The sequence below is a fragment of the Meles meles genome, chromosome 8 (assembly GCF_922984935.1).
Source record: "Meles meles chromosome 8, mMelMel3.1 paternal haplotype, whole genome shotgun sequence".
Taxonomy (NCBI): domain Eukaryota; kingdom Metazoa; phylum Chordata; class Mammalia; order Carnivora; family Mustelidae; genus Meles; species Meles meles.
This window is the reverse complement of record NC_060073.1, coordinates 98,550,969-98,566,645: the sequence shown is the minus strand read 5'-3', so window position 1 is coordinate 98,566,645 and position 15,677 is coordinate 98,550,969. Positions and strand designations below refer to the sequence as shown.

General features: G+C 41.3%; 1 protein-coding gene across 3 annotated transcripts in view; it reads left to right on the top strand.

Annotated features, from left to right (window-relative positions):
- Positions 1 to 538: 538 nt before the first annotated feature.
- Positions 539 to 15,677, top strand: part of CHEK1 (checkpoint kinase 1) — a 50,401-nt gene continuing 35,262 nt past the window's right edge. For 2 of the 3 annotated variants that reach the window (XR_006820087.1, XM_046017494.1), the window contains exons 1-5: positions 539 to 1,561; positions 2,289 to 2,373; positions 3,387 to 3,610; positions 4,820 to 4,884; positions 4,979 to 5,048. Coding sequence is in view for 2 of the 3 variants with exons in the window: in XM_046017494.1 (XP_045873450.1) it covers positions 2,309 to 2,373; positions 3,387 to 3,610; positions 4,820 to 4,884; positions 4,979 to 5,048 (424 nt within the window). In the remaining variant the exon portion in view is untranslated. Of the gene's footprint in view, positions 1,562 to 1,581; positions 2,176 to 2,288; positions 2,374 to 3,386; positions 3,611 to 4,819; positions 4,885 to 4,978; positions 5,049 to 15,677 lie in introns of those variants that run through there. The other variant, XM_046017495.1, reaches the window with a different exon arrangement.

The following is a 15,677-nucleotide window of genomic DNA, read 5'->3' as shown; positions in this document are numbered from 1 at the left end:
TTCTTTTTTCAGGCTAAGATACATTCATTCTACTCAGACACAGGAACTGTGCAGGTCCTCCTCTTCCTTTCTTTATATTCTGTAGCACACAGTGTGAAAATGACAGAAGACAGAGTAAATGACCTGGAAAATTTACTTTATTACAGGAAGCCTAGTGTTGACATCATGGTTAAAAACCTCTCCGTAAGCACTCTGAAGAGCTCTCTCTGACCTTGCTTTTTTTGTGGCTGACTTTGCTTCAAAACAAATGTGTGCTTTTTTGGTAACATGTACACGCATTTTATTCTATTACTAGGATCACAATCAAGAGCTTTATACTCAAGAAGTGGCCCAATTTTGGGGCGCCTGGGTGGCTCAGTGGGTTAAAGCCTCTGCTTTCGGCTCAGGTCATGATCCCAGGGTCTTGGGATTGAGCCCCGCATCTGGCTCTCTGCTCGGCAGGGAGTCTGCTCCCCCCCCCTCTCTCTCTGCCTGCCTCTCTGCCTGCTTGTCATCTCTGTCAAATAAATAAATAAAATCTTTTAAAAAAAATAAAATCTTAAAAAAAAAAAAAAAAGTGCCCCAATTTTAAGAACTGGAGAGTTTAATGGAGATGATCTTGCCTGCACCTTGTTCCCAGTCTAGTTTACTGTCAAGGGTGGGGAGGATACCTAGTTTTTCCACATTGTTTTGTTCTTAGCCAAGTCCCTTTCCCCAGAATTTTCTTTCCCATTTAAACTGGTTACTCTGCGTTTAAAATCTGCATCGTAAAATGAGGCAAACAGTCCTCTGCCTCCACCTGTCCTTATACTAAGAATGAGGAAAGCAGGTATGGAGATGCTGTTCCCACAAAAACCTTGGGTTAAGTTATGGCCTTGGAGCCCGGAAACAAGGCAAAACTAGTTATCCTGACACGCCCTCACGCTACAAAAAGAGTAGCTTGCTTCAGCTGGATGTCTTCCACCCACACTGCAGCGCAGCCAGTCTTTTTTGGGTGCTTCTCGCTCCCGCCATAAGGTATTAACATTTTTCACAGGATCGGTCTGCAACAGCTGGTCTACTTTTCAGCTCTAGCCTGAACCGTACCGCATTTTAAAGTTTCAGAAGCAGCAGGTCTGAGTACGATTCGTACAATGCTGCCCGGCCGCTAGGCAAGGGGCTCGGAGGGCTGGGCAAGGAGGTGTGCAGGTCCAGAGCGGCGGGGAGGGCACACGAGGACCCCGCAGCCTAGTTTGCCGAAGGGGCTTCGACTCCGCCCGGGAGCGGCCCACGCACCAGGTATCTGCTCGCTATGGGCCCAGAGATCCTTCGCGCTGATGCGCTCGACGGTTCTTAAACCTCTCCAGCCTGGATCTCCCTCGATTCCAAATTAAGCCGGGGCTACCCGGCTTACGCATCGCTGGCAACCTCCCAACGCCGGAAGCCCATTATGGCCACCCTTTAAAGCAGCGGGGCGGAAGGACGCGCGCCCTCCTCCTTTACGGCAGGGGTGCGCGCGTTTGCGACAGCGTGACGCCGGCAGAGTTTTGGCGGGAAAAGTGCAGCATTTGGATTCCAGTGGTGGCGGCCAAAGGACGGCCTGGTGAGGAGGGGCGGCCGGTTGGGTGGGAAAGGAACCTGTAGAAGGAGTTCGGGGTCTACATTAGTTGGGAGGGGCATGGCGAGAGAAAGTTATCGGTGACTAGCGAAGGGGATCGGAGAGACTCGCGCTGAGGGGCGGTTTCGGAGGGTGGAAAGGTGTGGGACCAGGGGCTCCCGTTGTGTGGGGATTGGAGAGACTACCCCTCTGTGGCCTTGAGACCCCGGAGGTTTGGGCGCCGGCGGCCTCGAGTGCCTGCCAGCCCTTCCTTCCGCTTCTTGGCGCAGTTTGGCCCCGCCCCATGCTCCTCCCGGCCTCTAGGACGGCGTGGGGGGTGGGGATTGGAGCTGAGCACGGGGGGAGGAGGGGCTGCAGGCGCCAGAGTTAAACTTTGTTGGTCTCCACTAGTTCGCGGCCGGTCACCCTTCTCACCCCCTGCCCGTCCCCAGTCATTACCCTCAAAGCATTTGTGTCCCCGGCTCCTCAACAGAGTCGCTGCTTTTTCTCAGAGGCCTGAGGAAGGCAGTTCCTGCTTCGTTCTGCGTGGGAATGGGAATGGTGATTTCCACCACAGAATGCCAGAATTTAGAATACTTGCTCGCGGTTTAAAGCCTTGGGTAAAATACGGGCGAGGCGAAAGGGGAAACCAAACTGTTATATTGAGGAGTCTTGGCAGGTGGTTGAAGCTTATCCTCATCCCTGTCTTTTCTGGGTTCCTTGCCTTTGACAGCCGTGGTCCGTGGTGGAGTCATGGCAGTGCCCTTTGTGGAAGACTGGGACTTGGTGCAAACCCTGGGAGAAGGTGCCTATGGAGAGTGAGTTCGAGTCCTTTCTCCCTGCCTTCACACTTGATTTAGTTTTCTCCCTCTTGTCTTGAGAACATACTCGTTCTGGAATTGTTTATTCTAACACAGTGGCATCTTAGAGAACATCTTGGCGTTTGAAGTCTTAGAGCCGCACAATCTTTTGTAAGAATTAATCCCCCACACGTTTTTAAAAAACATTTTCTCTGTAAAGAGCTGGAAGAGACCTGTGAAGTCACTTTCTTCCCCCACGTATTCCTTCCTGGGGTTTAAGCATAGTGGTTAAATGAGCAAATGAACAGACTCTGGAGTCAGACTGCCGGGTTTCAAATCTTCGTTCATCACATACTAACACACTGCTTTGTGTTCTTAGGCAAACTTCTTAAAGGTGTGTCTCTGTTTTCCTCAGCTCTAAGATGAAAATAATAGTACCTACCCCTTAGAACAGTTACCACAGACATATATAGTATGAGGTTAAAAAATATTAGGTAGTGTTATTAAAATTAAATGAATAGAACATGTGCATATGTGATGTGGCATGGAATTACTGTTAGCCCATTTTAGTTTATTTTTTCTTTTCAAAAATTATTTATTCGACAGAGAGAGTCAGAGAGAGAGAGAGAGAGCACAAGCAGGGGGAGCTGTAGGCAGGCAGGCAGGCAGAGGGAGAGGGAGAAGCAGGCTCCCTGCCAAGCAAGGAGCCTGATGTGGGGCTTGATCCCAGGACTCTGGGATCATGACCTGAGCTAAAGGCAGCCACCTAATCTACTGAACCACCCAGGTGCCCTGTTTTTCAAATATGTATTAAATAACCTTTGGATGTACAACATAATGACTTCTTTAGAGCATTAGTTGTCATACTTCACATTTCAGAAAGGAGTAGTTTCTGGCAAGAACATGGCAGAAACCATTTTTTTGGTTTCTACTGAGTAGAGAAAAAAATGAAGATAAAATTGTTGATTCATATTTAATCTTTTGAAGTTTTCAAAGAAATAGAATTCAAATGTCTTCCTTTTCCTTTTGAGGGTTCAACTTGCTGTGAATAGAAGAACTGAAGAAGCAGTTGCAGTCAAGATTGTAGACATGAAGCGTGCCGTAGACTGTCCAGAAAATATTAAGAAAGAGATCTGTATCAATAAAATGCTAAATCATGAGAATGTGGTGAAATTTTATGGTCACAGGAGAGAAGGCAATATCCAGTATCTGTTTCTGGAGTACTGTAGTGGAGGAGAACTCTTTGACAGAATAGGTAGGGAAATAAGCTTTATAATAACTATTTTTACTAAATAAGTTTCTAAGTTTGTTTTTTCATCTTGAGTGCGATTTGGTCATTGTCCATTCAGAACTGCTTATGCAACAGTGAAATTGGAGTAAGTTTTCTTGTTTTTGCAAGTTATATTAGCACATTAAAGCATATATGGAATCATCAAGGAAAACTCTTTCCCTAACTGTGTATGTGATTTTGATTAGAATTGCTGTTTTCTAGAGTTTAAGAATGATAAACTAATCTCACGGTGAAGTATCTTTCGCGCACCATATTATTTACCTATACAGCGATTCTTCTTTGTAGACATTCCAGTTACATGAAATCATATACATTTACAGAGACAAAATAATAGCTTGTTGTTATATTCATTTATTTAAGTGAAATTAACTTGAGAATTTTCTAGGATTGCTTTGCCTATATTTAGTAAATTCTGTACTTGTTACTTCAGTGTTCTATGTAAATTTGAGGGCTTGATATTCAGAACACTGAGAAGTACATATGATTAATATTATGTGGATCCAAATTTGTTATTTAAAGCTATTGTGTTCATATTTAAAAACTGATTATTAGACTCTCCAGTATGTATCTCAGGAGAGAGTTCAGTGTAAAAGAAATCAAGAGGTAAAGAGGGAGATCAAAATATAAAAAGATAACTGACAGTAGGACATTTCTTAATCAAACTATTTCCTGAAAGAACTTTGCAGGCATTCATGGCTTTGTAGTATGAGTGAGTGTATGAAATTTCATTTTGTTGTTAAATATTTGGTGAAATTAGTTTATATTTGCCCAGGCTAACACTTTGGCAATTACATTTCAGGGGTGGGAAAAATATTTTTATAGCATTTAGAAGAAATTAGGGGAGAATTTGAAAGATACCAAATAAATGATGGTTAGTGTAAGATAAGCAGAGGTGTTCAAGGTATGGCTTCCATTCTTAATTTGGGTAGCAGTTTGTTGTTTTCTTTGTAACTTTCCTGGATGTTGATTTATTTTTGCCACATAACAGATGGTGAAATGTGAGTTACTAAGTGTTATATGAGTTAGTGGACACCAGAGTCTTTTAACTGTTACTGTAAGATTCTGTTTGCCAGAGTACCATCACAGAAGTCTAACCTTAGAATTAGGAGACTCTCTGGTTGATGCCTGATTATGTTTACCTGACAAACTAACTTTCATAATTAATTCTGATAGAGCCAGACATAGGCATGCCTGAACAAGATGCTCAGAGGTTCTTCCATCAACTCATGGCGGGGGTGGTATGTACAGTTGTCTCTTTTCCTTTTGCTTAAAATTATTATGAACGAAGTAAGTTACCAAATTTTGGTGTGCTTCCTTCTGTTTCTCTTTTAGGTTTATCTGCATGGTATTGGGATAACTCACAGGGATATTAAGCCAGAAAATCTCCTATTGGATGAAAGGGGTAAGTTCAGCTTTTTGTCACTGCTGCCTAAATTGATTTTATTTATTTATCTGCCAGAGAGAGAATACAAGCAGGGAAAGCAGTAGGCAAAGAGAGAACCAGGCTCCTTGCTGATCAAGGAGCCCCATGTGGGACTCGATTCCAGGAGCTTGGGATCATGACCTGAGCCAAAGGCAGCAGCTTAACTGAGCCATCCAGACGTCCCTGCCTAAATTATTTTAATCCACATAAGGCAGGTTTGAAGCTTTTGCATTTTTGAAATTTTAGGGCGGAAAATCTGAAAAGTCGAGGAAGTTTGAGAAACTCAGTATATTTCGATTTCACAACTACTTCCTAATATAGTTATGGATGAGATAGAGAAATCTAACCTAGATGCAAGGGTAGCTCATTAAATGAATAGCTGTACGAATAGTCTTAAACAACTTTTCAATGAATTAGTAAAGAAAAGTTTCCATTGGAATACCCTGGACTTTTAGCCTTATCCTGTTTATTCTTTTTATTTATTTAGTTTGTTTCAAGTTTTTCTTTAAATTCCAGTTAGTTAACATATAGAGTAATAATAGTTTCAAGAATAGAATTTAGTGATTCATCACTTACATATGACACCCAGTGCTCATCACAAGTGCCGTCCTTAATACCCATCTGCCTGCCCACCTCCCCTCCAGCAAATCTTAGTTTGTTCTCTATAGTTAAGAGTCTGTTTTAAGTTTTGCCTCTCTCCCCACCCCCATGTTCATCTGTTTCATTTCTTAAATTCCACATATGAGTGAAATCATATGGTATTTGTCTCTGACTGACTTATTTCACTAAGCTAAGTCACTAAGTCACTAAGCAGAGCTAAGTCATTAGCTCTATCCATGTCATTGCAAATGGCAAGATTCCATTCTTTTTTATGGCAGAGTAATATTCATATATATATGAATATTCATATATGTATATGTAGAGCTTCTTTATCCATTCATCAGTTGGTGGACACTTGGGTTCTTTATGTAATTTGGCTATTGCTGACAATGCTGCTGTCAACATCAGGGTGCGTGTGTCCTTTCAAATGGGTATTTTTGTACCCTTTCGGTAAATACCTAGTAGTGTAGTTGCTGGGTCATAGGGTAGTTCTGTTTTTATTCTTTCTTTAAATTTTTTAATTATTTTTTATTTTATTTTATTTTTCTAAAGATTTTATTTATTTATTTGACAGAGAGATCACAAGTAGGCAGAGAGGCAGGCAGAGAAAGAGGAGGAAGCAGGCTCCCTGCTGAGCAGAAAGCCCCATGCGGGACTGATCCCAGGACCCTGAGATCATGACCTGAGCCGAAGGCAGCGGCTTAACACACTGAGCTGCCCAGGCGCTCCTGTTCTTTTTTTTAAAAGATTTTATTTATTTATGTATTAGAGAGAGAGCGAGAGTGTGTGGGTGTGCGATGGGAGAGAGGCAAGCCAGCTCCATGCTGAGTGCGGTGCCTGAGTTGGGCTTGATCTCAGGACCCTGAGGTCATGACCTGAGTGGGCTCTTGATTGATAGTGGGAGGCTTAACCAATTGCACCACCGAGGTACCACAGGGCAGTTCTATTTTTAACTTTTTAGGTAACCTTCATATTGTTCTCCAGAGTGGCTGCAATCAGTTTACATTCCCACCAACAGTGCAAGGGGGTTCCCCTTTCTCTGCATCCTCACCAACATCTGTTGTTTCCTTTGTTGTTGACAGGCGTGAAGTGATACTTCATTGTACTTTTGATTTGCATTTCCCTGATGATCACTGATGTTGAGCATCTTTTTGTATGTCTGTTAGCCATCTGTATGTCTTAGAAAAATGTCTATTCACATCTTCTGCCCTTGAAAAATGTCTATTCACATCTTCTGCCCATTTCTTAACTGGATTATTTGTTTATTGGGGGATGAGTTTGATAACTTCTTTATAGATCTTGGATACTAACCCTTTATCAGATATGTCATTTCCAGATATCTTCTTCCATTCCAAAGGTGCTATTTATTTAGTTTTGTTGATCGTTTCCTTTGCTGTAAAGAAGCTTTTTGTCTTGACAAAATCCCATTAATTCATTTTTGCTTTTGTTTTCCTTGCTTCCAGAGATGTATCTAGTAAGAAGTTGCTACTGCAAATGTCGGAGAGGTTGCTGCACGTGTTCCTCTCTAGGATTCTGATGGTTTCCTGTCTCATGTTTAGGTCTTTAATCATTTTTTTTTCAAGATTTTATTTATTTATTTGACAGAGAGAGAGTGCACGTGAGCACAAGCAGGTGGAGCATCAGGTAGAGGGAGAGGGAGAGGCAGGCTCCCCGTTGAGCAGAGAGCCTGATGTGGGCCCTGATTCCAGGACCCTGGGATCATGACCTAAGCCAAAGGTAGACGCTTAACCGACTGAGCCATCAGGCACCCCTGTTCTTTCAGCTATTTTGAATTTATTTTTGTGTATAGTGTAAGAAAGTGGTCTGTTTTCATTTTTTTTTTTTTTTTTTTTTAAGAGAGGGAGAGAGTGTGAGGTGGGAAGAGGCAGACAGAGAGGAAGAGAGAAACTCATGCAGACTCCATGCTGAGTGCAATGATCTCATGACCTGAGCCAAAACCAAGAGTTCGATGTTCAATGGACAATGCTACCCAGGCACCCCTGGATTCATATCGTTTGTATGTTGCTGTCCAGTTTTTGTTGAGACCGTCTTTTTTCCATTGGATATTCTTTCCTGCTTGTTGAAGATTAGTTGACCCAATAGTAGTGGGTCCATTTCTAAATTTTCTATTCTATTCCGTTGGTTTTTATGTATCTGATTTTTGTGCCGTACCATACTGTCTTAATGATTACAGCTTTGTAATATAGCTTAAAGTCCAGAATTGTGATGCCTCCAGCTTTGCTTTTCTTTTTCAAGATAGCTTTGGCTATTCAGGGTCTTTTGTGGTTCCATACAAATTTTAGGATTATTTATTCTAGCTTTGTGTAAAATTCTAGTGGTATTTTAATAGGGATTGCATTAAATGTGTAGGTTGCTTTGGAGAGTGTAGACATTTTAACAATGTTTGTTCTTCCAATCCATGAACATGGAATGTTTTTCCATTTCTTTATGTCCTCTTCAATTTCTTTTATAAGTGTTCTATAATTTTCAGAGTACAGATCTTTTGCCTCTTTGGTTAGTTTTCTTCCTAGGTATCTTACGGTTTTTGGTACAGTTGATTCCTTGATTTCTCTTCCTGTTGCTGCTTTATTGGTGTATAGAAATCCAACAGATTTCTGTACATTGGTTTTGTATCCTGTAACTTTACTAAATTTGTGTTATCAGTTCTAGCAATTTTTTTGTGGAATCTTTTGGGTTTTCTACAGAGTATCAAGTCATGTGCAAATAGTGAAAGATTGACTTCTTCCTTGCTAATTTGGATTCCTTTATTTCTTTTTGTTGTCTGATTGCTGAGGCTAGGATTTCCAGTATTATGTTAAATAACAGTGGGAGTGGCCATCCCTGTCTGTAGATCTACATCTGTAGATGTAGTTCCTGACTGTAGGGGAAAAGCTCTCAGTTTTTCCCCACTGAGGATAATATTAGCTTTTTGAATATGGCCTTTTGAATATGGGTTTAATGATGTTGCAGTATGTTCCCTCTATCCCTACTTTGTTGGGGATTTTTATCAAGAATGGACGCTGAATTTTGTCACATGCTTTTTCTGCATCTATTGTTAGGATCATATGCTGGTTATCCTTTTTTTTATTAGTGTGGTGTATTATTGTTATTGTTATTGGTGTATATGTTGATTGATTTGTGAATACTGAACCTTGCAACCCAGGGACAAATTCCACTTAATTGGGGTGAATGATTCTTTTAATATACTGTTGGATTTGATTTGCTAGTATTTTGTTGAGAATTTTTGCATCCATGTTCATCAGGGATATTGACCTGTAATTCTCTTTTTTAGTGGGTCTTTGTCTGGTTTTAGAATGAAAATAAGGGGGCGCCTGGGTGGCTCAGTGGGTTAAAGCCTCTGCCTTCAGCTCAGGGACCCTGGGATCAAGTCCCGCATCTGGCTCTCTGCTCAGCGGGGAGCCTGCTTCCCTTCCTCTCTCTGCCTGCCTCTCTGCCTACTTGTGATCTTTGTCTGTCAAATAAATAAATAAAATCTTAAAAAAAAAAAAAAAAGAATGAAAATAAGGTGGTCTCATAGAATGAGTTTGGGAGTTTTCCTTCCATTTCTATTTTTTGGAACAGTTTGAGGGGAATAAGTATTAACTCTCCTTTAAATATTTGGTAGAATTCTCCTGGGAAGCCATCTGGTCCCGGACTTTTGTTTTTTTGGGAGAGTTTTGGTTATTGATTCAATTTCTTTGCTGGTTATTGGTGTAAGTTTTCTATTTCTTCCAGTTTAGGTTTGGTAGTTTATATGTTTCTAGGAATTTATCAAAATTTTCCAGATTTCCCAATTTGTTGTCATATAATTTTTCATAGTATTCTAATTATTGATATTTCTGTGGTGTTGGTTGTAATCTCTCTTCTCTCATTCTCATTATTTATTTAGATCCGTTCTCTTTTCTTTTTGGTAAGTCTGGCTAGGGGTTTATTAATTTTGTTCTTTCAAAGAACCAGCTCCTGTTTTCATTGATCTGTTCTGCTGGGGTGTTGTTTTTTGTTTCTGTATCATTTATTTCTTCTCTAATCTTTTTTATTTCCTTTCTTTTACTGCCTTTAGGCTTCATTTGTTCTTTTTCCAGCTCCTTTAGGTATAAGGTTAGGTTGCTTATTTGAGATTTTTCTTGCTTATCGAGGTAGGCCTGTATTGCTATATACTTCCCTCTTAAGTCTACTCTTGCTGCATCCCAAAGGCTTATTTGTGTTTTCATTATCATTTGTTTCCATGTGTTTTTTTATTCTTTAATCTCCTGGTTGACCCATTCATTCTTTAGTAGGGTGTTTTTTAATCTCCATGTATTTGTGGTCTTTCCAAATTCTTTCTGTGGTTGACTTCAGGTTTCAAAGTGTTGTGGTCAGAAAACATATACGGTGTGATCTCAGTCTCTTTGTATTTGTTGGGCCTGATTTGTGACTCAGTGTGTGGTATGTTCTGGAGAATGTCCCATGCCCTTGAAAGGAATGTGTATTCTGCTGCTTTAAAATGAAACGTTCTAAATATATCTGTTAAGTCTATTTGGGCCAATGTGTCATTCAAAGCCATTGTTTCCTTGTTAATTTTCTGCTTAGATTAAGATCTGACCATTGCTGTAAGTGGAGTGTTAAAGTCCCTTGCTATATTACTGTATTATTATCAATGAGTTCCTTTATGTTTGTTATTGTTTTACATATTGAGTGCTCTCAAGTTGGGGACATAAATGTTTATACTTGTTAGGTCCTCTTGTTGGGTAGTCCCCTTTATTATGATAAAGTGCCCTTCTTCAACTCTTGTTACAGTCTTTGGCTTAAAATCTCATTTGGCTCAGGGCACCTGGGTGGCTCAATTGGTTAAGCATCTGACTCTTGATCTTAGCTCAGGTTTTGATCTCAGGGCTGTGAATTCAAGCCCCATTTTGGTCTTCAGGCTGGGTGTGGAGCATATTTGCAAAAAGAAATAAAACAAAATCTCATTTGTCTGACATAAGTATTGCTACTCCACCTTTCTTTTGACTTCCATTAACATGATAAATGATTTTCTATCCCTTCAATTTCTTTTTTATTTCTAAGATTTTATTTATTTATTTGACAGGGAGAGACACAGCCAGAGAGGGAACACAAGCAGGGGGAAAGGGAGAGGGAGAAGCATGCTTCCAGTTGAACAGGGAGCTGATGCGGGGCTCAGTCCCAGGACTTTGGGATCATAACTTGAGCAGAAGGCAGATGCTTAACCACTGCGCCATCCAGGTGCCCCTGTCCCTTCAGTTTCAATCTGCAGGTGTCTGTAGGTCTAAAATGAGTCTCTTGTAGGCAGCATATCCATTCTGTCTTTTTTATCCATTCTGACACCCTGTGTTTTTTGATTGGAGCATTTAGTCCATTTACATTCAGGGTAATTATTGATAGATATGAATGTAGTTCCATTGTATTACCTATAAAGTTGTTGTTTCTGGAGATTTTCTCTGTTCCTTTCTAGTGTTTATTGTTTTTAGTCTTTCCCACTCAAAGAGTTTCCTTCACTATTTATTGCAGGCCTCATTTATGTGGTCATAAACTCCTTTAGTTTTTGTTTGTCTGGGAAACTCTGTATCTCTCCTCCTATTCTGAATGACAACCTTGCTGGCTAAAGTATTCTTGGCTACATATTTTTCCTATTCAGTTTGTTGAATATATCATGTCACTTTCTTCTGGCCTCCTGAGTTTCTGTGGGAGAGTACTGCTGCTAACCTTATTTGTCTTCCCTTATAACTTAGGGATTTCTTTTGTCTTTCTGCTTTTAGGATTTATTCCCTTATCTCTATATTTTGCAGATTTAACCATGTTATGTCTTGGTATTGACCTGCTTTTGTTGATTTTGATGAGAGTTCTCTCTGCCTCCTGGATCTGGGTGTCTGTTTCCTTCCCCAGATTAGGGAAATTTTTATTTCTCTATTTCCCTATTATTACCTCAAATAAATGTTCTGTCCCCTTTTCACTCTCTTCTAGGACTCTTATGATGGAGTCACTGAGTTCCCTCCTTCTACATTTGTGATCTAATATTTTTCTTTCCCTCTTCTTTTCAGCTTCATTGTTTTTCATAATTTTATCTTTTATATCACTTATTCATTCCTCTAATTCTTCCATTCTTGTGGTCATTACATCCAGTTGGTTTCAAATCTCAGTTACTACATTTTTCATTTTGGCCTGACTAGTTTTTAGATGTTTTATCTCTGAGGTAAGAGACTCCCTTGTGTCTCCTGTGCCTTTCTCAAGTCCAGCTGATATTCTTATGATTGTTGCTTTAAGTTCTGGATCAGGCATGTTATTTATACCTGTTTCAATTAGTTCCCTGCCTGTGACCTTTTCTTATTCTTTCTTTTGGGATGAATTCCTCCATCTTGACATTTTGTCTAGGTCTCTCTTTTCTTCTCTGTGTTAGGAAAGCCTATTATGTTTCTTGCTCCTGAGATTAATGGCTTTATAAAGAAGAGGTCCTGTACTTTCCAGGGCCTTGTGCTTCAGGAGGTATCTCTGAGGTATGTTTTGTGCACTCTGTGGCTGTATTTTGGCTGCTCTTTCCCTTGGGTCAGTCCTCTGTAGTTTCTCTTGCCTGCAGTGGGGAGTGTTTGGACCTTGGCCAGAGTGTGCTGAGTTTGACCTAGGTGTGTTCTGGTCTGCTTGGGGAGGGTATTTGCTATCGTGAGTGCTGTGAAGTATGTGAACCTGGCGATTCACAGACCTGTACCCCTGGGGATAAAAATACATTATATGTTTATTAAAAAAAAAAAAATTGGAAGGGGAGGTGAACCATAAGAGACTATGGACTCTGAAAAACAACCTGAGGGTTTTGAAGGGGTGGGGGTGGGAAGTTGGGGGAACCAGGTGGTGGGTAATAGGGAGGGCACGTACTGCATGGAGCACTGGGTGTTGTGCAAAAACAATGAATACTGTTACGCTGAAAAAAAAAAAATTATTAAAAACAAAAAGGGACCAGATGTTGTTTCTACTAGTGCTGAAGTTCTGCAGAACACTCTAGTCAGTAGAGTTGGTGCATGTGGGGGATTTGTGCTGGTCTTCTGAGGGAGGGGCTTGCTGCACCGTTCTCAGGCACACTTGTCTGAGAAAAGCAGCACCTTCAGAGTACAGGGTGGGTGAGGCTTGGTGTAAGCAGTTCAGGCCACCAGTGTTGGTGTTGTGCTGCTTACCGAAGTTAGTTTATGCCGAGGGGCAGGGGAGAGAAATGGCACCAGCCCCCTCCCTCATTTTTGGAGGGGGAGTTCATACCCACCTCTGTCCAGGAAGCCCTCCCAGAAGAGCATGTGTCCCAGGCATCCCTCAGATCCATTCCTTCACCTTGTCTATGGCCGGGCTGTCTGCCCGCTGGCATTACAGTGTACCTGTGTTCTATCCCAAGTAGGCTGGCTGAGTTTTAAAATTCCAAACTTTAGGGACCTGGCATGGCATGGACCTATGCTGGTCCTCTGGGGGAGGGTCTCACTGTGCTGGATTTGATGCAGGTTTGTCCCAGAGGGGCAGTCACACCAAAGCACAGGGCATGGAGTTTGGAATAAAGCGCTGCAAAGAGCCAGCGTCCACGTTAGCTGTCCTCAGCAGGTGTGTGAGCACCTACACCGAGGGGCAGAGGAGGGAAATGATGCCCATTGGCTCTTTTGTTCCTAGAGAGGCAATGCCAGCTCTCCGCAATGGCGCCAAGAAGGGGAACTGTCTCCCAGTGTGTACCAGGAATTCTCAGATTACACCATCTGCTCCCAGGTTATCTGCCTTCCTTCTCCCTGGGAGCACTACAGCACCTTCAGGGCTCCACACCAGCCATGCTGCATACCTCTAAAACTCCAGTCTTTCGGCCTCACTGGTCATAAAAACTCACAAAAATCAACCCTTCTCGTTTTTCCCTTTGGGGAAGTATTTTCCTTGTGTGATCTCCCATGTGCTCCTTTCTTTGTCACCTCTCTCTTTGACCAGGGCTCCCTCCTCTCTGCAGCACCTGCCATCCCCAGATCTCATCTCTTCAGATCACATCTCCGTACCTCCTACCTTCCAGAATGTGGTCTCTCTCCTTCTAATTTTTCAGTTTGTTCTGTCAGTCCTCAGATTGATTTCTGGGTATTTAGAATGAATTGATATTTATCTTGCTGTGTTTGAAGGATAAAGCAAGCCTAGGGTCATCTTACTCTGCTGTTCAACTCCACCCTGTTTGTTCTTTTTAACCTGTGACTTGGATGGACATACAGAGAGTTTAGGTATATTTCATGGATGTCATAAAAACTGAGAGGGATGGATGGTGAAAGTATTAGCTTACTGAGTCAGGATCAGAAAAGATGACAGAGGGGGTGGTTGTGTGGCTCATTTGGTTGAACATCCCACTCTTGTTTTTCCCTCAGGTCATGATCTCAGGGTTGTGGGATTGAGCCCCACAGAAGGCTCTATGCTCAGTGGGGAGTCTGCTTAAGATTCTTTTCCTCTCCCTCTCTCCCTCCCCTTCTTGTGCTCTCGCTCTCTCTCTTTAAAATAAATTAAAAAAAAAAAAAAGATGACAAACGTCAGCAGCATGAGGCAGTGATTTTTGTGTTTTTTTGTTTAATGCTCGTTTAATGCATTAGAATAGTGACTCGCAAATAGTAGATTTTCAAAAATATTTATGGAATGAATGAATCCAGCAGGCCAGAGAGGTGAGTCGGGTTTAACAGGGCGTTTTCCAGTACAGAAATATTTGAAGTCCAGGATAAGTACATTTGAATGGCATTATCTTTGGCGGTAAAACAGTTTAAAAAAAACTTTTGCTAGACAGCAGACTTCATATTAGTTACCTTTGCGATGCAGTCATGAGAACACTAAGGTGGTATTGTTGAGAATGAGGAAGATAGCAGTCCAGCACGGCTTTGTTGAGGCCATACTGGAAATAATGGTTGCCCTGGGACACTATCATAAAAGGCATATAGACATATGAAGTGCTTTTATAGGAGAGTGACCAGACTCGTTGGAAGGGCCACAAACTGTAAAAACAAGGAATACTTGAAGGAACCCAGAGGAAAATTAATAGTGGTTAAATGCATTTCTTCAGACCATGTGAGTGAAGACTACATGGAAGCACTGGGTTAGTGCTAGTGTGGACTCCGTTTTTGGATCTATCCAAAAGTTGAATAGGTTGCTTTGGAATGTAGGAAGTTTGTAACGTGAAAATCAAATGCTGGATTATTAATTATCAGGAATATTATAAAGGGAACTTAAACATTATTTTGGTAGTTGGACCAAAGCATTTTTTTTTTAAGATTTTATTTATTTATTTGACAGAGAGATCACAAGTAGGCAAAGAGGCAGGCAGAGAGAGAGAGGAGGAAGCAGGCTCCCTGCTGAGCAGAGAGCCCGGTGTGGGGCTCTGTCTCAGGACCCTGAGATCATGACCCAAGCCAAAGGCAGAGGCTTAACCCACTGAGCCACCTAGGCGCCCTGGACCAAAGTATTTTTATGTTCTTGTCCAATCCTAAGGTTTAGTGTTTCTGGCAGTATTTTTCACCACATGTCACTGTACTTTCTTATCAGCCTCCTAGCCTTTTCCTGAACTCTAATTGGCCTTCATACTAGGAGATGAGTTAAGGAAAGCCAGTTTATTTAATAAGTAATGGAGATGTGAATATGTAATAATATTTGGAATATGAAAACTTTGTTTTCATACTAAAAATCTGGTTTTTTTTTCTTTTTTTTTTTTTTAAAGATTTTATTTATTTATTTGACAGAGAGATCACAAGCAGGCAGAGAGGCAGGCAGAGAGAGAGGAGGAGGCAGGCTCCCTGTGGAGCAGAGAGCCCGATGCGGGGCTCGATCCCAGAACCCTGGGATCATGACCTGAGCCGAGGGCAGAGGCTTAACCCACTGAGCCACCCAGGCGCCCCTGGGTTTTTTTTTCTTTATAAAAATACTAGTTAATGAAGTAGGATGGAAAGTATAAAGAAGAAAGTAAAAAAAAATCACCAGAAACCTATCAGTCATTTATAACCACTATTAATTTTTTTTTAATATTTTTAAAAAATTTAT